This window comes from Triturus cristatus, chromosome 12, assembly GCF_964204655.1.
Source record: "Triturus cristatus chromosome 12, aTriCri1.1, whole genome shotgun sequence".
In the NCBI taxonomy this organism is placed as follows: domain Eukaryota; kingdom Metazoa; phylum Chordata; class Amphibia; order Caudata; family Salamandridae; genus Triturus; species Triturus cristatus.
This window is the reverse complement of record NC_140595.1, coordinates 242,085,412-242,111,600: the sequence shown is the minus strand read 5'-3', so window position 1 is coordinate 242,111,600 and position 26,189 is coordinate 242,085,412. Positions and strand designations below refer to the sequence as shown.

Genomic DNA, 26,189 nt, shown 5'->3' with positions numbered 1-26,189 from the left:
ACTGGGGGTGAGTGCTTGCAATGTTCAACACTCCGTCCATCATTTCCTTTGGTTTTAACTTCATATGGGCCAAACATAAGGTTGCCCTAATAGACCTATCGAGCATGGCTGCCTATTACTTGAATGTGCTTATAGAATTCCTTGGCTGAAGTACATCCGAGATCTCTGCATGAGTTTAAGTATCAAAGATTATTTCGAGAATCCCGAGGGCACCAACTATGAGCAAAAGCACACTGAAGGCCCTTTACACCAGTTATCAATATACAGTGAAAACTCACTAGGAGTGCACTAAGTACAGTCACTGCACTTTTACCTTTGATACCCTTCCCCAGGGACTCGACCATTTCTAAATTTGGTTACAAATCCTGAACAGATTTGTATTCACAAGATTTCATATCCATAAAGCCCACAATCTGGTCACATTTGCTTAGATCTATGACGATCGCATGGTTCTCCCAGCCTGTCTATATGACAACATTTCTGCACAATGTACTTAGCACTTTATTTTGTTTTGTCTTTTTTTTCTGGTCCTAGGCGTCGATATGTTATTCTGAACTTGCAAAATTTGAATTTTAGACAGCACAAACTTGCCCTCACTTTTCTCCAGCAACTGCACTCACCGGTCCTTTGTTTGACTATTGCTAGCTACATATTGAAGGCTAGGAACATTAAAAGTCAATTGGTATATGTTTAACATCTTACACATATTTTGTTTTATTACAGTGTACTCTCTTTTTTTAGACCCTTGATCAATTCTACTTTAGTTTTAGTTTGTTGTGTTGATGGATTTTCTGTGGCCATGATGCTTGCATTTTGTAATGAAGCTAGATTGTGTTTTACATGTATAGTATTTTGAATGGTTTCATCTGCCTTTCATGGTTTCGTGGTAAACCGAATAAAGTTGTTTGAATTGAATTTAAATGACCTACCAGAATTCTATTGTTTCTTGTATGGTGCCAGGGCTGCAGCCATTGCGTCTAGGGGACAAGGGAAGCTTCTAGAAATCCTAGGCAAATATCCCACACATATAAACTATCAAGGATTAAAGAAAAATAAACAGCCATTGCTTTTAAGTGTATGAGACTGCAAGAATTGGATTATCAGGCAAACTACGATAAGACTATTTACCCATAAATCACAATACATTTTTTATTTAACTCTAGTCATTGTCCCTTCAGAGAGCTCAAGTGTATCCGGTCCATGCATGAGAATCTCCCAAGGTCAAGGTTAGGTCTTTGCCTTCCAAGGTTGTATAAGGGTATCCACGGCCACATGCCATAATTCACATTCACCAAGGTCATTACTGCGTTATGGGTAACTACATTTTTAGAATAAAAAAACTTTGTATTTAAATTGCAAGCTTCCGCATGAATCTGTTGTCATTAAATTTCCAATGTCAGAATTTAAAACAACATGGTGTAACATAGCACTATGGCCCACTGCCACGGAATATGCAGGTTATATACCATAAACCACAGTTTTAGGCCTGTGCTGCATTTTTAACAACCTGAACTGCCCAAAGCAGAATGAAAATAAGGCTATTTTAACACTCAACCGACTCAGGGGAGAATGTTCTGAATTAAAAGGGGAGAAACGAACAAAAACATTGGACTGTTGCAGAAGGCTTATACCAGCTATTGTTAGCCCTGAGCCACTGCATTGCCGTCAATGGAGCTCTAATGATGCGCATTGACGTGGCACATGTCCTCCTCCGCACCTCAAGCAGGACAAGGCAGATTACTGTGTAGACTGAGACAGAGGGACTGAGTTCCATGTCACATCTTGACAGACTGGTTTCACAAACAAGCCTGCAAAATTACAGTAGGCCCACCAGAAATATTTTCCTTTAGCCCAGCACTAAATAATACCATATTATGAAGGACGCCATTTATACCGTAGCTAACAAGAGGCCTCCAAAAGAATCAGATACTCTACAAGCACTTCTCAGGCTGCTGTAAAAACTACATTTGGTGTGAGGAGAACTTAGGTGGAAGACACTACTATAGTAACAAAGATTTTCACCAGGAGAATTTCTAATACAAACATCCAGCGGCATAAGAGGTCCATCTGCAGTTTTGTTGAGTTAGACACCTATGAAGCACTCGGTATGGAGCAGAGTCTACTACGCGTTACTCTACAATCACCATGACTACAGTGCCTCCTCAAAGAAGAGGCTTCCTTTCTTAGGCAAATCCTACTACCGTACAGGTCCAATCAAAGTAAGGTTTTGCTGTTACATTCAACAGGTTACCTAGAGCAATGCACAATTGTGTTCAACTGAATCGGATCCTCTGTCTAACCATTTTACTTTGTTTCTTCGAAGTATGCATTATTGTACTCAATACACAGCACCCAATGGAGATGCAATCCATGTGCAAAATCTCATCAAGCATTCCTTCTAAATGATAACATTTCAACAAACATTGGTAAAATCAATAAGTCTGGCACATGACTACTGACTTTGCCAATGATTTTGTTATAATCTTTAACCAGATGGCAGTCATGCGAGTGCCCAAATGTGTGGTGTCAGTATTTAAATTGCTTTCATTGAAGTCAAAGAAAAAGCGTTCCATGACTGCTGTGCGGTCACCAACATGTGTAGCAGCCATTGTGGAATATTTAAATACTGCTGCCACACATACACATGCATATGCAGAGGTCATCTTGGAATGATTTTTCTTAAACCAAAAAGAAAAAAAACTGCAAGATGGCCACCACACATGTGAACACATGGCCAGCCTTCTGTGATGTTACAGCATCGGTGGTTCACAGAGCTCGAGTAATCTTAAGGGCAAGCAGCCACTGGAAGTGCCTAATTTATTAATTAAGTGAGATAAGGGGCATTTAATTACTAGGAGTGAGAAGAGGCAAAGTGAGGGACAGAAAATGCAATGCTAGGTGTCATGTCAACAATGGGAGTATATGGCTCATCCGATCAAAACACAGTAAGACCAAAATGCTCCCTTGGTGGGAAAATCAATAATTTGGAAGAAAGACATAAAAATCGGGAGAAAGAAAGTGAGATAGACAAGAAACCCATAGAATCATGAGTAAAGGGTGGACATAAAACCAAGTCTATAATACATACAATTGGTCTTATTGTGCAGACTTCAAAAATGCCCAATGGTTCAAGAGAAAGGAACAGCAATACATGTATGGTACAATATTCCCTTCATTTTGCCCTTCCTCTGAGGTCCATACCTTCCCATAGGTCTACGGTCTGGAACTGGTCAGCCGCTGTCAAGCCATAAGCCGCACTGGCTTGTAGGAACTGTGATATTTGCTCCATTTGTTTGAAGGCCATGGTGGACTTCTGAATCTTTTTTACCGATCCTGGAGCAAGGCTGTTTATTAGTTTGCATAACACCTAGAAAAATCAGGAGCAGAAAAAAAAGGTTTAAAAAGCATTTCACGCTTATCACAAACATTATCCAAGTTGCCTTCCCCAATTGATTTTTCAGTAAGACTTTCCAAGATATCTCTTTCAAATTGAGCAAATTCTTCTCCAAGACATCAAAACAACAAGAATCCATAACGTTCACTTACCTGATTAGAAATACTTATTGCACCTTGAAAGGACTAGTCACCTGTGTGTGGCTGGAGCACAAAGTGGTTAGTAAACAACCACCTTTTCGCAGCCACCAAATAAAACGATGGCACTAGCCACCTGTGAATTTCCAATCAAGAGCAGAAGGGGAAAAGACAGCGTTCAAATTAAGGCCCAAATCTTCAATGCCTAAAAGGCGAGAGAAAAAAATAATGTGCTGAGACATCCCAATGCATAAAACAAAATTGCCACTGGGTGACAATCTATAGCATAGACGAGGCCCACACTTACAAGACTGACTGCAATGCGAAACCTGCCGTTTCTGGGCTGCAGCCCGACTTAATGTTTATGCAGGCCATGTTTGTGTTAAGATGGGCAAAGGCTCTGTGCCATATGCATGGAGCATAGGAAGCACTACCAAACAAAATGTATGTAGACAAGCTGTACAATAAAAGGGCAAAGATGGGGGTACAGGAGGGGTCTTCTCCCGTATGTAGTACAGCCAAGTAGTGCGAGGGGCCTCCGGCCTCTCCCCAAGCACACTGGGGGGAATAACCAAGTTAGGCAGTATGCATGTCACGGCAGGTGACATTGCAGGAAATGACATCACAGGAAGTGGCATCACAACCCATGACTTTACAGGAAGTGACATCAGATCTTAAGACTTCACACATGTTTAGCGGGTTTATCTTGAGTGCATATTGAGTATACATGCAATAACTCCCGAGTTAGGCAGAAGACTCACACTTGTATGCTACACATAAAACAATGTTGCCTTTTGTCAGCGTAAAGCTTCTTTTACTCAATGATTGAACAAACTAACTCTGCTGCCAGCCTACTCCACCAATCAAAAAATTCCATGTGCAGCACATTTCCATGTAGATGCGATTGCTTTAGGTGCCTGTGCTCTCTAGAGGGGAGACCACTCTCCTATCTGAAGTATGCTTACTCAACTGTACCAACCACTGTGTCTCTAGTGGGCACCTGCATTCATTTCAGGAGATTGGGGCTAATTTTTCACCAACAGACCATGACCTAAATCAAGAGAAAGACAGACAGAAGAAAGGAGAAAGAGACAGGAAAACAATGATGAAGGCAGAAAAGGGATTGAAAAAAGAACGTGTAAGAATAAGCAAGTGCAGGGTAGTGAAAGAAAAAGGTTACGGAGACACGGACATTCAGCAATAGAACTTAAGAAAAGGTTTGGGGCTCCACATTTATCTTTTTACAAATTACAACCCCTCCCCCCCCAAATGTACCTCCACATATAGCAGACATAACTCATGCTCTTATTGCTGGCAAAACTATATCTAAACCACCTTCACATTCATTTACCAGCGCAACCTGACAGTTCACCCTGAAATCAGTACAACCAGAATACCCATGTAAGAGTCGGACCATAAATTTCACAATAAGAGGCATCAGCTCCACATCCAATTAAGTGTTAGCTGGCTGAGAAAGAAATCTTAAGTTAACTCACAAGAAAAAGGCACATGCAATTCCGGTCCCAACTAGCACTTTTGAGAAAACACAGGCTTTCAGATGGAAATATTGCTAGTTTGCATAGAAAAACTACCCAAATGGGGAGATGTAGGAACAGAGACACCACAAACTATGGCCAGTAATCAGAATATATACTAGACTATGCCTGATAATGAGAACTTTGCATATCCTAGACAGGTTACACTGCCAACATGGTGCACTGGAGACGACCAACTTGACCTACTTGTTTACAGCAACACTGACCTGTGGGCTCTCCGATTCACAGTAAACTCATCCTGAAGGAGTCAGCCCTAAGTAGCACACATTATCATTCATTCCTTACATAGCATGACTATGAATTACATCAGTCTGCCAGACCTAAGAGCATCATAACAACAAAGCTAGCCTGTGTTATTGTGTTCTAATATAGTACAACGCAAACTTTGCAGCATCGCTGCAGTAGATTGGTGTGAGAAGGCCAAAAAACAAGATAATCAATATCCAGACAGGGTAACAACTTTGCAGAATTTAGCACAGTCCTAGCCAGCACTCTCAAATTTATATAGCTACAAAAAAGTAACTTGTCTACCTTTCAAGGAAAAAAAAAAAGATCTATAACATTTAGTGATTGGAACTGGTAAATAAAGCATATCAGATCAAATGTCTGGAAATCATGTTTGTGTGGTGCGACGGATTTAGTACTTTTGCACAAAATTTAAATACTTGGGTCATGGAGGAGCAAGCAGGATTATGCATGGCAATTCTTTCTCTTGTGTTTGATTTAATAGGCTGTAATGTTGCACCATGTATTGAATATGCTACTTACCAGTATGCATCTGTTCTTGGCATGTAGGGCTGCTGACATTCATATCTGTGCATAGATCGCCACCTAGTGTTGGGTCCGGATGTTTGCACGTTGTTGTCCTGGAAGAGTCTTCGAAGTATCCTAGGATAGGTGACTCCTCCCCTGGACTACAGTGCGCATGGGCATCCTCCATCCTCAGATTGTTTTTCGCCATTGTGGCAGTGATGGAGTAGATACAGAAAGTGATGACCATGCTTTACAGTAATTCTGAGAGCTGCAGCTGCTACAGGCGCCGGGGAGGAGGGAGGAGGGAGGGCGATATGAATGTCAGCAGCCCTACATGCCAAGAACAGATGCATACTGGTAAGTAGCATAATCAGTTCGAGGCATGTGGGCTGCTGAATTCATATCTGTGCATAGAATATATAGCAGTGCCCTCTTATTAGCGGCGGCTACCAGTGCCAGCTGCAGCGGTCTGAAAAAGAGTTTTGAGAACAGCCTGTCCTACAGCTGCCTGCTGTTTTGATTGCACATCTACACAATAGTGTTTGGTAAATGTATGTGTAGTGGACCAGGTGGCTGCTCTACAGATATCATGCAAAATGATGTTTCCTAGGAAAGCCATGGAGGCCCCTAACTTACGTGTTGAGTGGGCTCGTGGTGGAATCGTTAATGTGCGTTTAGCCTTTTGGTAGCAAATTTGAATACATTTAACGATCCATTTGGCTATACCTGCTTTGGAGATAGCGTTGCCTTTGTGGTGTGGGGCAAAGGCAACGAAAAGTTGTTTTGTTTTCCTAAAGGGTTTGGTCCTGTCGATATAATACATGAGGGCCCTTTTTACATCTAGTGTATGGAGTGCCCGTTCTGCGACAGTCTGTGGGTTTTGAAAGAAAACCGGCAGTTCAATAGTTTGATTCATGTGGAACTGCGATACCACCTTGGGCATGAATTTGGGGTTGGTACGTAGTACGACCCTGTTGGCGTGAACCTGTATAAATGGCTCTTGGATGGTTAGTGCCTGGAGTTCACTAACTCTTCGTAAAGAAGTTATGGCCACTAGGAAAGCTACTTTCCAGGTAAGGAATTGAATCTCGCATGAGTGTAGAGGTTCAAAGGGTGGACCCATCAGGCGTGTGAGGACCAAGTTGAGGTTCCACATTGGGGCTGGTGGGTGGCTAGGTGGAATGACTCGTTTGAGTCCTTCCAAGAATGCTTTGATGGCAGGCACTCTGAATAGAGAGAGGTGCTGCCTGGTTTGTAGATAGGCTGATATTGCGGTCAAATGGACACGTATAGAGGTGTACGCCAGATTGCATCTGTATAGGTGTAATAGGTAACAAATAATGTTTTGGATGGATGCGTCTAGCGGGTTAATGTCATTATTATTGCAATAAATGACGAACCTTTTCCATTTGGCTGCATAGCAAGCTCTGGTGGTGGGTCTCCTGGCCTCCTTAATGATGTCCATACAGTCAGGTGGCGGGTTTAGGTAGCCAAACTCTAGGACTTCAGGAGCCAGATTGCCAGGTTCAGCTGTTGCGGATCTGGGTGCTGAATCTCTCCATGGTTCTGCGTCAAATGCTCGGGTTTGATCCGCAGCCTTTGATGTGGCACCACGGAAAGTTCGAGAAAGGTGGTGTACCACGGCTGGCGTGCCCACGTTGGAGCAACCAGGACGAGTGTCAGTGAGTGTTGTCTGAGTTTGCGTGCCACCAGCGGTATCAGTGGTGCTGGGGGAAAAGCGTACGCAAATCTGCCGGACCAGTTCATCCATATCGCATTGCCCTGCGACTGCGGATGTGGGAACCTGGCGGCAAAGCTTTGGCATTTTGCGTTTTCGCTTGTGGCGAATAGGTCTATTTCTGGATGACCCCACTGCTGGAAGTACGGTTGGAGTACTGATGGGTGTAACTCCCACTCGTGCATTTGGTGGCTGTGTCTGCTGAGCAGATCCGCCATCTGGTTGTCCTTGCCGGGGAGGTGTTCTGCCATGAGGAACATGTTCCTTTGAATGGCCCACTTCCACATGCTCTGAGCCAGATGAGACAACTGTGGAGAGTGTGTTCCTCCCTGCTTCTGTATGTAGTACATGGCAGTCATGTTGTCCGTCCGGATCAACACGACTTTGTTGCACAAGTGTACTTTGAATGCTTTCATAGCGAGGAAGATTGCCATCAGCTCTAGAAGGTTGATGTGCATCTTCTTTTGTTGTTGCGTCCATAGTCCCTGCACTGTGTAATGGAGTACATGAGCTCCCCATCCCTGGAGAGACGCGTCCGCCGTCAGTATAATTTGTGGGACAGGCTCTTGGAACGGTCGGCCCTTGCAAAGGTTTTGTGGATTCCACCAATGCAGAGAGTTGTATGCCCGACCGCTCACAAACACTAGGTCTTTCAACTGTCCTTGAGCCTGATTCCACTGATGTGCTAAGCACTCCTGAAGCGGGCGCATATGTAGTCTCGCGTGTGGGACTATGAAGATGCAGGAGGCCATCATGCCTATCAACTGCATGAACACTCGCGCGGGAAGGGAGCGTTGTGGTTTGAACTTGGAAATCAGCAGTTGCATGCTGTTGATTCTCACTAAATTTGGCTGAGCTGTGGCTGCCAGAGTGTCTATAGTCGCACCTAGGTACTGTTGTACATGTGCGGGTTGGAGATGGGATTTTGGGTAATTTAGTGAGAACCCCAGACTGTGAAGGAGGTGAATGGTGCAGGACATGTGGCGGGCACATTGGTGGGCTGACTTCGCTTGAACGAGCCAGTCGTCCAGGTAAGGGTAGACGTGTATGTGCTGCCTTCGTAGATGTGCCGCCACAGTAGCTAGGCACTTTGTGAATACCCTGGGTGCTGTTGTCACGCCGAAGGGAAGGACTTTGAATTGGTAGTGCTGCCCTTGAACAGTGAACCTGAGGTATTTTTTGTGTGAGGGGTGAATGGGTATGTGGAAATACGCATCCTTGAGGTCCAGTGTGGCCAGAAAGTCTCCCTGCTTGAGCAGCGGGAGGACTTGCTGTAGAGTGAGCATGTGAAAATGCTCGGAAAGAATGTATTGGTTCAGGGGTCTCAGGTCTAATATAGGTCTGAGTGACCCGTCCTTTTTTGGTATTAAAAAGTACAGGGAGTACACCCCCGTACCTTGCTCGTGGACAGGTACGACCTCTATTGCGCCTTTTAGAAGCATACTTTGCACCTCCTGCTGTAAGAGCGTTAAGTGCTCTGAGGACATAGGACGGTTTTTTGGGGGTATGGTGGGTGGAGTGGAGGTTAGTTCTAGACAGTAACCGTATTTGACAATATCTTTGACCCACCTGTCCGTGGTGATGGAGTTCCACGTGGACAGGAACCTTTGTAGCCTCCCCGACAGGTGTTATGTGGTCGGGAGGAAGGGAGAGGGCGTCACTGCTTGTTCTTGGGGGAGGACCTGGTATTGCCGTAGCCGCGTCCTCTGCCCTTTGTGCTGGAGCCACGATATCCACCCCGTGTGTTTTTATCGTAGGTGTTTTGCGTGTTGCCCTTGTTGTATGTTTGCTGTGACCCCTGTCCTCTACCTGCTCCTCTATTTCCGGGGCGACGAAAGGAGCCGCTCCGAAAGGACTGCGTTTGTAGGGCCCCCATGGACTTTGCAGTGTCCGTGTCCTTTTTTATTTTTTCTAGGGTGGTGTCAACCTCCGGGCCGAATAGGTAGTCGGGGTTGACAGGTTGGTTGAGGATGTTATTTTGTACCTCCGGTTTGAATCCGGAGATTCGCAACCAGGCGTGTCATCGCAGCATGACGCTAGTGTTTATGGCTCTAGCAGCTGTATCCGCGGCATCCAGTGCACACTTAATGGATGCATTTGTGAGCAGTTGTCCCTCCCTGATGAGGATCTCTGCACCTTCTTTGAATTGGTCAGGGAGATGTTGGAGTAGTTGCTCTAACGTGTCATAGTGCGCTCGATCGTAGCGAGCGAGGAGCGCTTGAGTATTGGCAATGCGCCATATGTTAGCTGCCTGGGCGGCAACCCGTTTGCCGGAGGTCTCTAGCACCTTGGACTCTTTGTCCAGGGGAGGAGCGTCACCTGTTTGCGAGTGTGCTCTCTTGCGAGCATTCGCAACGACAATGGAATCCAGAGGTAACTGGCCTCTAATGTAAGTAGGGTCCCCAGGCGCTGATCTGTATTTTTTGTCGATCCTGGGGTTTATCACTCTTGCCCTGGTGGGTTCCTTGAAGATGTCCTTTGCTGGTTTGAGGACCCCCTTTAACATGGGCAGAGCCTTTATATTTCTTTCTGAGGATGCAAAAGTATCCATAAGAAAGTCGTCCTCGATGGTGTCAGAGTGAAGTTGCACCCCATGATTGGCCGCAGCGCGTTCAATTAGAGCGTTGAACGCGGCAGTGTCCTCTGTGGGAGATGTTTTTGCTCCATAGAGTTGAGGGTCCTGTGCATCCATAGGTGCACCTGGGTCTACAGGGTCATCCCAAGCTTGATCAGGGTCCTGTCGGCCTTCAGGGTCCATCTCTCCGGGGTAGGGGACTTGCTCACCCATGTAGTCCTCCAACGCATCCGTGTCGGAGTGTGTGGGAGAGAAGGATTGTGGATCCTGGTAGGGTGAATGGAAAGGTTCGTAAAGGACCGGTTCCGAAGCCACTGGCAGCTTTCTCTTAAGTGGGATCCGGAAGGAGTCCAAAGCTGGCTCAGAAGTTATTCTTCTTTTTTGGATAATAATCCTGCCGGTGTCGGCGTCGATGAAATGCGATGGAGACGTCTCCGTAGAGCGTTCGGCAGGCGTAATCGTGGTGTGGGTGACCCGTGTCCTGATTTGGAACAGTTTCGGGGCCGTGGATGGTGGCAGGCCAAAAGTAATGTTGGCTGGTGCCGAAGAGGCTGTTGGAGCTTTAATTGGCTCTGAGCCCGACGTGTCCTGGAGGACCGTTTTGTTTTTGGTGCGTTGCGCAGCAGCGGGTCGCACCTGGAGCGCCCTCGATTCCTTTGCGCCGACCGGTTCTGTGGCGGCGGGCGTGGACTTTTTCGGCGCCGGTGAGTCATCGAGTCGAGGGGCGGGAATGGCCGTCGACGTCTTTGATGAGTGTGGCTTTGGGTTGCCGTCGACGCGGTGGGAGACGCAGCAGGCAGTTTGACCTTTGGGGTCGGAGCCGATTGCGTCGGTGCCGGGAGCCGAGTAGGTTTATTGGCACCGAAGGTCTTCTTCCGTACGTCGACTGCGACGTCGGCCGCTTCAAGCTCGGCACCGAAGTCTCGTTTCTTGCGCTCGGTGCCGACATGTTTTGCTGGCGTCGAAGGTGTGGAGGGCCTCGATCCAACCAGCGCCACTTTCGGTTTCAATTGAACCAATGCAGCTTTTGGTTTCGGTTTCCAAGAAGGGAAACCAGCCGGTTTGGGCATTAATGGCTGCCGCTGAATGTCCGAGGCCGGGCCCGAGGGCGGGGCCGAAGAACTGCGGGATAGGTTTTGGGTAAGGCCCGAAGGCGATCCCTCGACCGGAGCCATAGACTGTTGCACTGGGCTTTCCTCAGTCTGTACGGGTAGGCCTTGCTCGTCACCGGAGCTACTCTCTTCGGCCCCTAAGGCCTCATTGTAGTCTCCTACCTCGGTGTCGTCTTCATCTCTGCGAAAGAGTGTTTCGTCGACGTCTTCCGATTCGGAGTCATGTTCGGAAGCGGGACTGGAGGGTAGGTTTTCCACTTCGACATCTTCGGGCTCGGCGCTGAAGATGTCTGCTGGAGCCGGTGCCGCTTGTTGCGCCTCGAGTCTCGCCGCTCGTCGATTCCGGAGAGTCTTCTTGGATCGGAATCGGGCACAGGCCATGCATGTAGATTCGTCGTGATCCGGTGACAGACATTTGTTGCACACCGGATGGACGTCGATGTGTGGATATTTCGCATTGCATACCGGACACCGCTTGAATGGTGTCCTCGCTTCCATCGTCGATGTCGGGTCGATGGTGGGGCAAGATGCGAAAAAGTTGGTTCTGGAAGTTAGTAAACTAACAAAGATGCTATCGATACCGATCGGGAACAGTACCGACGCGAACTAAAGGCCTTTTGGCCTAGAAAAAGTTTTTCCTAACTTGAGTCAAGATAAGCACATCCGAACCCAATGGCGGAAAAAAACAATCTGAGGATGGAGAGGATGCCCATGCGCACTGTAGTCCAGGGGAGGAGTCACCTATCCTAGGATACTTCGAAGACTCTTCCAGGACAACGTGCAAACATCCGGACCCAACACTAGGCGGCGATCTATGCACAGATATGAATTCAGCAGCCCACATGCCTCGAACAATAAGAATCTAGGCCACATATAGGATGCACTTGACTTGCATGTGGCTTCTGCTTGCCAGCCATGCTCTGACCTCATTTGCCAAGAATTAAAGGCAAAACATTAAACTTTGCTGTAACATAGGAGAAATGAAAAGATGTCCCTTGGTGGCTGAATTGCACAATATGAATGCAGAAAACTTGTGTGCAGCCATGCCCTCTGTATGCCAGGTGGGGGCTGCGGTGATGAAGGGTTGAGGCCCTGGTGCATTGCTCCACCCAGAAGAGGGCTGTCTCCCTTTGCAATGTTGTGACCTGAAAGGTCAATTTCCCCATGTTAACGGTTACTAACTCGGTATGCCAGGAGGGGGCCATGGTAAAAAGAAAGAGCTGTCACCCTGGAACAGCGTGCTGTTCTGAAGCAGAAGCAAGGCATTACTTATGGAGGAAGTCAAAGATTCAATTACACAACAATTCAGGATGACCCAAAACCTGTGACTGGGTTTTAGGAAGGCTTACAGCATAGGAGCATTTGTTCACCTGCCGCCTTTACTGAAGCATCCAGACTTCTGCTCATCACCAGACCACAGGCGTGTGCCAGGGCTCTCCGAACCTTCATCTGGTGAGAGCTGGTAAGACTGAATACTAGGCTGCCAGGCGTCTGGGCAACTTGCTCTGACTGACATGGGACGGAGCAGAGTATCTCAAAGCAATCATAGATTCTAAGACTCGCACACACTAGGGGGGCCCCAGCTGAAATGTCGCCTCATGTAAATGTGGAATAGCCACATCCTTTGACATGGAAGAGGGACTCGAGAGCTTACTCAGGGAAAGCTAGTGTGCCTGCTTTAAGAAGACGGTGTTTATTATTTGTACACAAAACAGGGCCAGCTTTTGGCATGGGCGTACTGGTCCATGGCTCAGAGCGCCAATCATCACAGGGGCTCACAAAGTGGTTTCTCTGCATTAAGGTCTTGCATGCAGCAACGTCCCTCTACCTTGGCTTCAGCAATTTAGTTTAAATTTGTTCGAATATTTTTTTTTGTCCCTCAATTGCTGTATTTAACACCCTATCGGTCCCCTTCTGTGCCCTCCCATCTACCTTTCACCCTCAGCTGCCAATCACCAACACCCATCCCCACACCAATAAACAACTTGAGAACAGCTTGACAGACTTAAGCTGAGGGTGAGTTAGGGGTGATGCAAGATGTTTGAAATCAGAGGCAAGTCAGTGCTTCGAAGAAGCCAGGAACTGACCTGTGAAAAGCTGCCACATGTGGCCCCGTTTTACACCAACAGCAGCAGGGGTGTCAATTTTTTTTCTGCTCAGGGCGCACTCAGAGCAAAGGCCAGCACAAAATGCATGGGTGGATCCAAGGGAACGACCATGCACCACCCATGTAATGCAAGGCAGCGTTTTTTTGGGTTTTTTACCAAACCACGCAAAACTATCCTATGAGGCTATTTGCTCTTTGTTTGCGTGTTGCAGAATGCAGCATATATGCAAAGGTGAAATAACGAAGTGAAATAAAGATATTTCTTCTTATTACGCCAGCCTCAGGTATACCCACCAGTTTGGTGCAAATGCTGGAGCGGGTTATGCAAAATTTTGTATACCCACCCCATTTGCATGTCATTTTATTAATTAGATTAATTAATTATAATCTTACTAATGGTTTGGAGTGATGTGAAAATAACTAATCAACCTTATTAATGACCGAAATACACGTGGAATTTGCATCTGCATGGCCTAATTAATTACGTGAACTAAATTTTGTACGCATATTAATGATAAATAGAACATTGCATGATATATGTTGCTTTGGTGATGTAATTGTGATTCGTGCTTTATTTAATAAGTATAAACCGCATTGAGTGTTGCTTTTGGCTAGATAAATACACACACATATGGGTATTAGCGAGGGATTAACATTTAATTAGTCATTTCTATGTATTAATTACGTTTTTGTGTTTCTTTGCTTAAGTTGACCATTTTGGCCTGCCGAAAGATGGCTGACTTTGGCGCCTAACCCGACTGCCAACGCTGAGCAAGGCTTGGGTGAAGTGCGCCTGCGCTGATAACAGATACACAGTGGCCTGGACCTAACCCCAGATTAACATGTACCTTTCAAGGACAGTCTGGGACGTCGTCCAAGTATTACAAACAAAGACTGTTGGGTGAACCGGAACTGACAAGGGTCATAACCCAAAAGACACTTTCGTGAGAAGCCAAAAGGATGATCCCTGATTGTCCGATCAGCGAACTCGAATGCCCAAAATTTGGTACTTGTTATCATCAATTATACTATAAATTATGGTAGAATAGAGAGGTAATTAGATTTGACGGCGCGCTTTTCGATTTCCTGATGATATGCTGACGGAGAGGACGGTGACACTGCAGGACAGCTGTTAGCCTGAATCTTTGACGGACTGAATTAATGCCCAGATTCCTGATGAACTTACCCTGCTAAATTGATGGGCATAGATTTGCGAAACTTCAAAATTTGACATAGAGGACGACTTTAGCCAGAATAGGTAAATATGAATGGCAACTTGATCAGATGAATGATTTAATCTGCAATATTAATATAAATTTGGATTTGAACATCTACAGAAATGAGTTGGGTTGTTTATTCATTGAAAAGTGTTAATGAAAAGGTTAATTAGAGTATTAGTATTTCACTTAAAACCGCAACTAACAGATCCGTCCCGGTTATGAGGGTAATACCAAATGTGGAATCTAGGGCCTAATGAGTATGAGAAGGGTTTGTAGTTCTGTTGCTCATTAGGGTAAAGTGCTATCTCCTCCCTCATTATCTAGCACTTGGAAGGATAATCGCCTCTTGCACGGACTGATGGCGAGTGTGTGTTGGTGTTATGGGCCCCACCAGCGAATGTATGGATAAGTGTGCGTGTGTGAGATCTTTTGGTCCGTGGCAGTAGGGAGGGATTTTGCACTCCGCGCTGCATCACTTTTTCTGTTAGCAGTATGATGGTTAGTTATTGTTTGGTTTAGTGATTATTGCTTGTACATTGCTTATTGATTTTGGTAATTGATTGGTATGGATTTATGTACTAACACTATGTTGAGTTGTGTCGAGTTTAATGTTGTTGGTTCGGCTTCTGGGATGTAGGAAGTCGGAAGGTTGTAACGGTTCCGTAGTAGAGCAGAGGTAAGCGCTGCTCTCGGGAAAGACGGAATTGTTGCCCTGTAGGTACACAGGGGAAACGTGTGACAATTGAAGTTGCACGGCGCATTGCCTGGGTTCGATTCTGTGCCATTAGAGACATTTTATAGTGTGAGAGAAGTATGTATGATAGCGAAGGTTACCTGTGAAGTTCTGGTCTTAGGTACCAGGGATCCAACTGGCATTCCGTTAACGCTTATCACTGGAAAGGTAATAGGTACTCTCTGAGCTTGTTAGAAGGACAAAGGAGAGGTAAGCGCTGCTTTAACGCGCGACATAATTCTGTAGCAGGACACACTGTTCGCTGTTCTCGGGAAAGACAGGATTCTGTGTGAATGTACTACATTTTCTTGTGTGAACGAGTGTGAATGCAAAGGCATTTGGATTGATTGCGAAACTCTAGGTTTATTTCTCAGGAGCATTGGGTCTCCATCTATGTGTCTTAAAGAAACAATTAGCTAATGCTTGTTAGAAGGGTGAAGTAGAGGGATGTGCTACTTTATCAACGGAAGTAATGATTCCGTAGTAGGGCAGAGGTAAGCGCTGCTCTCGGGAAAGACGGAATTCTCGTGAGAAAGGTATTTTTGCTGTTCTTTGGTTAGCGAAGCGGACAATGGAGATGTTTCTATGTTGTTACTAACAGAAGTGTAGAAATTGAAACAAAAACTTACTGTGCGGATTTGTAAAGGAGGGGTAGACAGAAGCAGGAGCAGGAGCTGCTGACGTCAGAACGACCGCGCTGGGATTGGACAGTCGGTCAGAACTGTGAAACGCCCCGGATTGGTGCGTTCGTGTACGCCGCGCTAGGATTGGAGAAGAAACAGGGTGACGTAGACGCTCCTCATTGGTGCGTTAGTGTGAGTCGCGCTAGGATTCGAGGACTGCGACAGTGACGTGGACGCTCTGAATAGGTGCGTTAGTGTGAAGTTGCGCTGTGATTGGATAGATTAGCGGTACAGTTGTAAAGAGGGACTAGCGTTGCGCGAAAGACAAGAAAATGTATTACGACCCACCAGAGAAGGAGAAGACGACCTGGTTAGGGAGAATTAAGAAGTGGTTTAAGAAAGACAAACCAGTTAAGACTAGGGAAGGACAGTTACTTCCTCCACCGAAAACCCCTGCATCCTTTATGATTGCGAAATATGGGTATCATACTTGTATTTGGTTGGATAACTGGGTGAGATACACCAAGGACGACGGAGTATTAGCTTTCCCAGAGCATGGTTCATTTAATTTGGCTGTTTTAAGAAACTTGAGGGAAAGGATGATGAATTTGGAACCAAGACCTAGACCGACACAGTTTGAGGCTTGACGGAATGGGAAGACTAAATGCATGAACGAGAAAGACAAAGAAGTGGTAGAGGATATAGGTACTGGTTTGGAAGGCCATACGGACACGAAACGCATAGTGACCGAATGAAAAGATGGCGAGATGCGAGCATGACTGAAGGTGGGTCCCCTGTAAGAACTGTAGGAGAGAAGGAAGGTCGAAAGTGTGTGGAAAAGAGGCATAATTTGGAGTCGAGAGGGTATGGAGCGAATGAGTCTGAGGATGATGATCTTGATGATGTTTTATAAAAATCCACCACCGTATAGATCAGAACCAGAAATGTTACCTCCAAGTGCCCCAATGAGAGAAACAATGCGAATTATAAAATCGGAACCAGAATCCCAAAGTTTGAGTAAAGACAGTGGTACCAGAGAGGTAGAAAAGAGATCCGAAGGAAGAACAGATGGAGACAATTCAGTAGAATTAGCAAAAACAAGTCTGGAATTAACTGAGAAAATAAGAGAATTGACCAAGAATCTAGAAGCAGTAACTGTTCCAGTAACGATAGGTCCAGTTATGCCCATTTTTGAAAAACAGAAGGACAGTGAGCATTGTTTGACAGTCCCTTACAGAAATAGCTACCCTGTAGAACCACCAAGAGTGAGACAGAATGAGAAGCCATGGAGACAGACTACGAGTGTAATGGAACCGAATTTGACAAATAATCCATTTGTAGATCAGAATTGTGCAGAGAGACGTATGACAATGATAGAGACCGTGTCAGAAACACAAAATGATTTTGGACATGGAAGTGTAGAAAAACCAGTAGGACCATCAACAGACGAGTTAAGTGAATGGTTAAGAAGCTTGCAGAAGAAAGACAAAGAATCCCAATCAATTGATGTAGCCAAGTTACGAATGGTATTAGAAGAATTAATTGTAGGGATGATCCCGACAGAAAAATTGAAAACCTATCAGGATGAAGAATTATTATTTGTGTAAAAGTGCAACCTGGAGAGCGAAAAACTTGCATGAAAGGTTAGAAGAAGTAGCAAATGAAATGGGTATTGATATTGAAAAGGTAAAAGCCTTACAGAAACCTTATCGAGTAGAATTCACTGAAAAGGACATTGAAAACATGAACACCACAGGACGAATAGGTCAAATTAAGGACATAATCATTTTGCTGAGAAAATGGGGAGACGTGGATAAATGGAGAAGCAGGTGGTATAGAAAACGCGATGCCTCAGATAAGACATTTACAGTCTTTCCTGTAAGAGCAAAGGAGAAGGTAGTGACTGAGTGCCCTATGAGAGCAATTCCAGGAGGAGGATATGTACATGTCCCATGGACGAGACAGGATATTTTGTCTTTTACGAATGATTTCCCTCGACTACGCAAAAAGCCCGTCGAGTGGTACAGACAGGTAGACAGATTTGTGAAATTGTCTAAAGTATTATGGATTGATTTGAATAGTCTGTTTGACATAATTGTCCCAGCAGATCTATGGTTAGAACGCAAGTTGATGATAAATTGGCCAACCAAAGAATATCCTAGGGATCCTAAAACAGGAGCACCAGACCCCGAGGTAATGAAGAAGTATGAGCAGGTTATGGTATTTCTGAAAAATAAAGTGCCCCCTAAAGAAACAGACTGGGTAAAAATTGATCGAACACACCAGGAAAGTAAAGAGTCAGTACATGCATACTATGAGAGGCTAATACAAGCTTTTAAGCAGTTTAGCGGAGATGAGAATCTGAGTGAAAAAGATTTGAGCCATTTTGTATACAGATTTGTATATGGTCTACGGCCAGAAATTGGTGATATGATTAAACAGCATACGGTAGATTGGAAAAACAAGAAAATAGATGAAGTATTGAGACATGCTAAATACTTCAGTGAAGAAATTGAAGCAAAACAGCGAAAGTTAAAGGAGAAGACAAAGTGGGCACAGGTAAAAGTAGCGGAAAGACAGGAAGCACAATTGGTGGAACAAGCAGGGACCAAGCCAAAATTTAATAATGGGAAGTACAAAGGGAACATTGAAGAAGCCAAGAAGAAATTTCCGTGTCATAATTGCGGCAGGATAGGGCATTGGAAATCCGAGTGTAAGTTTCCCCCGAGTGCTAACAATGAAAATCCATCATTGAACCCACAGGTGCAGCATGAGGTGAGTGGTCAACTGTAGCAAGTTGTTCCCCCACTGAATCAGGTGCCAAAGCCGCCTTTTCCACAGAGCAGAAACACACAGAAGTATAGTAGTGAATCGGGATTCTACAGGTAAGAACAGGTAAATAAGCGGTCACGCGCTAGCGCTGTCTCGCGGTATTGGCTGCAACGCGATGAGTGACGCAGAAGAGAACTATTGACGTTGCCGAAGGGAGGAAGAAGAGTGCGTACTTGGCGCAGCTCTAGAAGTAGACCAGACAGGACCTTTTGTAGATGGGAGGGTTAATGATGAAAATATTACTTTCCTAGTGGATACTGGTGCTACTCGATCAACTGTTAGATCAGCTGATGTTAAGAATCTACCTCTCTTGGATGAAACGATCCAAGTAGTTGGTGTGTCCAACAGGCAAATTAAGACATATCTTACAGAACCAGTGAAAGTCAGCATAGGGAAATTTTCAGTAATTTACACCGCTTTGTGGTGTGTGACACCAGTCCTGTGAATTTATTAGGTAGGGACCTGTTGTGCAAAATGAATTGCACTATATTTTGTATTCCGGATGGAATAGCTTTTGAAACGCCAGATGATGATGTATTGTATAAGATGACCCTAGCTAACAGAGAAAGTGAAGTTACTGAAACATATGCTGTATTCAACCCTGATGAATTACCAAAGGAACTGAGAAACTCTGTAAAGGCAGAGGTTTGGAATTTCACTGGAGAAAATGTAGGATTAATGAGAAACGTAGATCCAGTTAAAATAACTGTAAAAGAAGTAACGTATCCAAATGTTCCACAGTACAGATTGACACCTGAAATAATTGAAGGTGTAACTCCTGTAATGGAGAAAATGATCAGACCAGGAATCTTAAGAGAAATAATGAGTAGTCCATGTAATTCACCGATAATGGGACTGAAAAAGCCTAATGGGAAATTCAGGATAGTGCAAGATTTGAGAAAGGTAAACAAAATTGTGGTATCATGCGGTCTTATTGTACCAAATCCATCAGTAATTTTATATCAGATTCCCCATGATGCAGAATGGTACACAGTAATTGATCTGTGTCATGCTTTCTTTTCCATCCCATTGCACCATGACAGTCAGCATATTTTTGCATTTCGTTTTGGTGAGCGTAGTTTGGCATGGTGCCGAATCCCACAGGGGTATACAGAGAGCCCCTCAATGTTCAATCAATTGTTAAAGAGATTTTTGGAGAGTCTAGAAATGCCTGAAAGCTCTGTACTGGTACAATATATTGACGACCTTTTAGTGGCGTCAAAAACACCTGAAGCCTGTGAAGCAGATACAATTGCCTTGCTGAATCATTTGGCAGATGGAGGACTTAAAGTGTCATCTGCAAAACTACAGTTTTGTAAAAAGGAAGTGCACTATCTGGGACACAACATTGAGAAAGGACTAAGGAAAATAACAAGAGACAGAATCAGAATAATTAAAGGAATGAGAGCTCCCATGACTCAAAGAGAAGTAAGAATGTTTTTAGGAATGGTAGGGTACTGTCATCAGTGGATAGGGAACTTTCCCTTGATCGCAAAGCCTTTGGTGCGATTAACGAGAAGTGATGTAAAAGATCCCCTTGAATTAAACAAAGAAGAATTGGCAGCATTTAGACAATTGAGAGATGGTTTGTGTGAAGCACCTGCATTAGGCATGCCCGACTATGAAAAAGAATTGGAGTTGTATTGCAGTGAGAGAAATGGATGTGCACTTTGTGTTGACCCAGAAACATGGTAAAATGAGAAGACCAATTGCATATTTTTCATCAATGCTAGATCCAGTAGCTGTAGGTTTACCTGGATGTTTGAAAGCGGTGGCTGCAACATGTCGAAGTTTGGAGCAGAGTGAAGGAATTGTGATGGGATATCCATTGAAAGTGTTTGTACCTCATGATGTAGCAATTCTGCTGACAAGGAGTCGTACTCCGTATATGACACAGTCGGCTGACTAAGTATGAGAAGGTCATATTGGGTGCAACTAATGCGAGTCTTGCAAGATGTGTGAATGTGAATCCAGCAACATTGTTGCCTGATAATGAGATAATGAGGTAACAGATGAAGTTGATCATCATTGTCTGGATGTACTTGATTTTTGTACCAAACCACGACCAGACATAAAAGATGTACCTTTGCCAGAAAGTGATTTTGTGATGTTCGTTGATGGGTCATGTTTGAGAACGGAAGGAGTGCAGTAATTGAAGCATCATATTTGAAAGGAGTGAAATCAGCCCAAGTAGCAGAACTTGTGGCTTTGACTAGAGCATGCAAGATTGGAAAGAGTGCGAGAGTGACTGTGATAACTGACAGCCAGTATGGCTTTGGAGTGGTCCATGACTTTGGCCAACTATGGCTACAAAGAGGTTTCCTAACCTCGAGTGGAACTCCTATTAAGAATGCAGAAGTGGTTGGAAAGTTGCTTGAGGCGATACAGCTGCCTAAACAATTGGCTGTTGTAAAATGTGCTGTACATAGTCAAGGTGGTGATTATATTGCCACTGGGAACAGGTATACCAATGACATGGCACAGTATTGTGCACGGAATCAGAATTCGGTCAATCGGGCTAAGGAAAGAGAAATGTCTTCTTGCTCATTGATGTTCACTAACATTGTGGGAACTTGGGAAGAAGTAAAACAATTGCAGGATGAGGCAGGAGATGAGGAAATGAGACAGTGGGTAAAAGCAGGATGTGCCCAAGGGAAAAGGATCATGTGTGGGTCTATCGAGATGGAAGACCAGTTATGCCTGATAGCATGATGTCTACCATGGCACGGATGCATCATGGCCAGGGACATATTGGACGTGATGCTATGATCAGGTCATTTAAGCAGACCTGGTACAATGCAAAATTCAGACCTGTGGCAAAAAGTCTTTGTCAGAGATGCTTAATATGTCAGCAGTACAATCCTGGCAGGAAGACAGTAGTGAGTCTGGGAACAATAGGTCGAGAAGGAGGACCTTTTACCAGAATGCAAGTAGATTTCATTGAGATGCCTCCCTGTAACAGACTGAGGTATGTTTTGGTTGTGGTCTGCCTATTCTCTAGGTGGGTGGAAGCATTCCCAACAAGAAGAAATGATGGGTTGACAGTAGCGAAGCTACTGCTGAGAGTTCATCCCCAGGTTCGGATTCCCAGTGACAATTGAGTCAGACCGAGGAGGACATTTCCATAATGAGATTGTAGGATTAATTTGTGAAGCATTGAATGTACAACAAAAACTACATTGTGCCTACTGACCAGAGGCTTCTGGTGTGGTTGAACTGATGAATGGTACTATCAAAAATAGAATAGGGGAAATGTGTTTGGCCACAGGTATGAAATGGCCTGATGTCTTGCCTCTAGTACTTATGACAATCAGGGCAATTCCAGACAGAACTACAGGATTAAGTCCTCATGAAATAATCATGGAACGTGCAATGAGACATGTGTTTATACCAGTCAACAAGCTGATGACAAGGTGTTGGAATACTGTAAAGGCCTGGCTGACGCAGTTCATTCTGTGTTTCATCAGGTTGGACCAGATGCCACCACACTTGAAAAGAAGCAAGCCCATGATCTGAGCCCAGGTGATTGGGTAAGGATAAAAGTCCACAGAAGAAGAAATTGTCTGGTTCCAAGGTGGGGAAAATCACGACAAGTCATTTTGACCACGACTACAGCTGTGAAGTGTGCTGGACTGAAAAACTGGATCCATGCCAGTCATACATTGAGAATTCCAAATCCACTGGACAGCACAGGAAAAGAATACTTTGATGAATCAGAATCAAGCACTGAATCAGATGACGAAGGGTCAAAGACTCAAGGAAACTCTGAAAGGGGGGAAACAGAACAAAGATCAGCTTTAGTCCCCAGAAGTATTGCTCGGAGAAGAAGATTGCAGATTTCTGAATCTAGTGATTCTGGAAACGAGCAAGAAGCGCAGGGTTCCAAGAAGGAACACAGGAAGAAAAGGGGAAAGAGTACTGAAGACGCAACAAAAGAAATTCGTGAAAAGGAAGCACCAGATGAGAGACTGAGAGAAATTCCACCTGAAGTAACAAATCTAAGTGAACAAGGGACATGTACAGAGAGAGAGGGTCAGATTTCTGCGGAAGACCCCCGAGGAGGTGTAGGGAACTGCAACATCGAGTTAGGTGAAGGGACAAGTAGCCAGCAGGAAGATTGCGTGCAGGAGACCAGAGGAGGGACAGAAGTAGGGAAAACAAAACAAGTGGTGGAAGAAGAAAATCGCTGGAAAGACAAAGCAAATTGAGACAGAGTCTGAAGAGAGTGAAAATGAAATACCTGAAGGTCGAGTTCTAAGAAAGAGAGCTTGGAGGAATGAAAAGAATGACAAAGGAAGTAAAGTAAAAAGAGTTGCAAGAGATGATGTTTGGCACAATCAAATAAGGAAACTGAGATACAGACTGACACGAGTGAATTCACCAAGAGCTGAACAGGTGAATGAAGAGACAAGTCAAGAAAAATCAAAAGAAGACGAACAAGGAAACCTAACCAGAAGTATAAGTCACCAGAATGGACGTACGTGGCTCTGCCTGAACAGGGAAAAGAGGCAGATAGTCAAGGAAATCCAGAGGAGACTGTACTGAAAGTGGTTGAGGATGAAATTGAATCGGAAATCCTTAGAGTTCTCTTGTCCGACATTGGAGAAGAAGAAACAGAAGTTCAGGAAAAATCCATATTTGGAAGACGAGAGGAGAGTGAAGAACGATGAGATGCCAAACTGAATAAGTTACGAAAACTATTGATGAAGAAAACAAGATATTGAATTAAAAATAGTGACTGGTTGAACCAAATAGGTGTTAGAACCTTAGGTTAGAAAAACTAGTTGTGAAGTAAAAGAGGCTAAGTCAAACGACACGGTCCATTTTAACAAGATGGCCAACATAGAAAGTAGTAAAGGTAGATGTGCATTCATGAAAAGATGGTGTAAAATGTGTTGTTGTACAGGATTATTAATGCTTTTATGGAGCATCCTTGCTCTTGTCATTTCCTTTAAGGCTACTATAGACACATTAGAAAGACATAGTGAGAATAAAACTAATATAGGGAAAATTCCAGAAGTAGTTCCAACTAGAATAGATAAAAATTATTTGCATAAAGACAGGTCAATAACAGATTTTTCTAATAATGTGTTTTCAAAATTATTGTATGAATATGTAAAGACTATGGACGTACGGGACTGCTACGTATGTATGCAGTTACCTGCATCGGTTTCTGAGGAAGTAACATATCATCACCTTCCAGCAACGTATGGTATAACATGTAGTGTAATAGCTAGTTTATTTTATGAGACGGGGAAATTGGAATATTATTTTTCAGATGTAGATAACCTTTTTGCGCAAGTGCCGTCTTATAATAAATTGAACAAAGTAAAACCTGCTAAGGTATTAGGTGAATTCTTTTTAGAAACTAAGGAACTAACATTAGAGTATATTTTTAGAAACAATTTAACATGCAGTTTGAAGAAGGAGGAAAAGACATTCCTAGACATGGTTGAGGAAAGGAGATTAAAAATGCAAAGAAAATCAGCAGAAGGGAAAGTGGAGAAAACAATCTGGGATATAGAGAAAGAGAAACATTTAAAAGGAGAAGCTAGTCCAACTATAGCTTTAGATTGGCCTCAGAAAGGGAAATTTTGCATTCGAAGGAATCAAACGGCGTATGATAATTATTTTCTAGGTAATAGTGAGTGCCATGATACATATCGAATCATGGGTGGATGGGGATTCAAAGGTGGAAGAGATCCAGTCTTTCCTGGATTATATTTTATTTGTGGAAACAGGGCATATTATCGTTTGCTAGACCATTGGTATGGCACATGTTACGTGGGCCTGGTCTTTCCAAAAATCTTTCATATGGATAGAGGAGAAGATGGTGTACATAGCTTAAGTAATCATTTAGCTAGGACCAAGAGAGAATCTTGGTCAGAAATTGTAGGTGATATTTTTCAGGCATTGATACCAGCAGTGGGAATAACTCTGAATGCAAACAAAATTAGAAAATTGTCAACTGTAGTGGATCGCTTGTCAACAAGCACCGCTGGAGGATTTTTATTGGTTAACACTGAAATGGTTGCCATGTGTGCTATGGTAATGCAAAATCGACTTGCCCTTGATATTTTATTGGCAAAAGAGGGTGGAGTCTGTGGAATGCTGAAAGTTCAACATTGTTGTACTTACATTCCTGACGAAAGCAAAGATTTGAAAACTTATATTAAGAAGATTACTGAATTGCATGATGAACTTGCACCACTGAAGGTTAAAAGAGTTTGGGATAGAATTGGAAAGAAAATAGCTGCTATTAAGAATTTTAGTGAAAATAGGTAGTACTCTTATAGGTAAAATATTGTTTCCATTAACATGTGTAATCTGCATAGTTTTAATGATAAGATTATGTTGTATGTGCTGTAGAAACAAGAAAAATAAGAAAAGAATAAAAAGAGAAAATTCAAAAAGAAAAGATAAGAAACAAGAAAGAGAAGTTGAAGAAATAGAATTGGAGGAGTGGAAGGAGAGTATGTATGAATCAGTAAAAAGAGAAGACGGAGGTGAAACTGAATTATGATTAAGAGCAAGAAAACATTTTAAAGATTCCGTAAAGACAGAACAAAATTTTGGGTGGTGTGGTGATAAAATCACCAAAGGGGGGATTACTGGAGCGGGTTATGCAAAATTTTGTATACCCACCCCATTTGCATGTCATTAGATTAATTAATTATAATCGTACTAATGGTTTGGAGTGATGTGAAAATAACTAATCAACCTTATTAATGACCGAAATACACATGGGATTTGCATCTGCATGACCTAATTAATTACGTGAACTAAATTTTGTACGCATATTAATGATAGATAAATAGAACATTGCATGATATATGTTGCGTTGGTGATGTAATTGTGATTTGTGCTTTATTTAGTAAGTATAAACCGCATTGAGTGTTGCTTTTGACTAGATAAATACACACACATATGGGTATTAGCGAGGGATTAACATTTAATTAGTCATTTCTATGTATTAATTACGTTTTTGTGTTTCTTTGCTTAAGTTGACCATTTTGGCCTGGACCTGACCCCAGATGAACATGTACCTTTCAAGGACAGTCTGGGATGCCGTCCAAGTATTCCAAACAAAGACTGCTTGTGAACCGGAACTGACCAGGGTCATAACCCAAAAGACACTTTCGTGAGAAACCAAAAGGATTATCAATGATTGTCCAATCAGCGAACTCGAACGCCCAAAACTTGTTACTGGTTATCATCAATTTTACTATAAATTATGGTAGAATAGAGAGGTAATTAGATTCGACGGCGCACTTTTCGATTTCCTGATGATATGCTGACGGAGAGGACGGTGACACTGCAGGACAGCTGTTAGCCTGAATCTTTGACGGCCTGAATAAATGCCCAGATTCCTGATGAACCTACCCTGCTAAATTGATGGGCATAGATTT

At 43.7% G+C, this 26,189-nt stretch overlaps 1 protein-coding gene across 4 annotated transcripts in view; it reads right to left on the bottom strand.

Moving 5' to 3' along the window:
• TAGLN2 (transgelin 2) overlaps positions 1-26,189 on the bottom strand; it is a 303,419-nt gene that overhangs the window by 88,132 nt on the left and 189,098 nt on the right. For all 4 annotated transcript variants that reach the window (XM_085637502.1, XM_085637503.1, XM_085637505.1 and 1 more), the window contains exon 3: positions 3,202-3,367. In XM_085637502.1, coding sequence (XP_085493628.1) covers positions 3,202-3,367 — 166 coding nt within the window. The remainder of the gene's footprint in view (positions 1-3,201; positions 3,368-26,189) is intronic.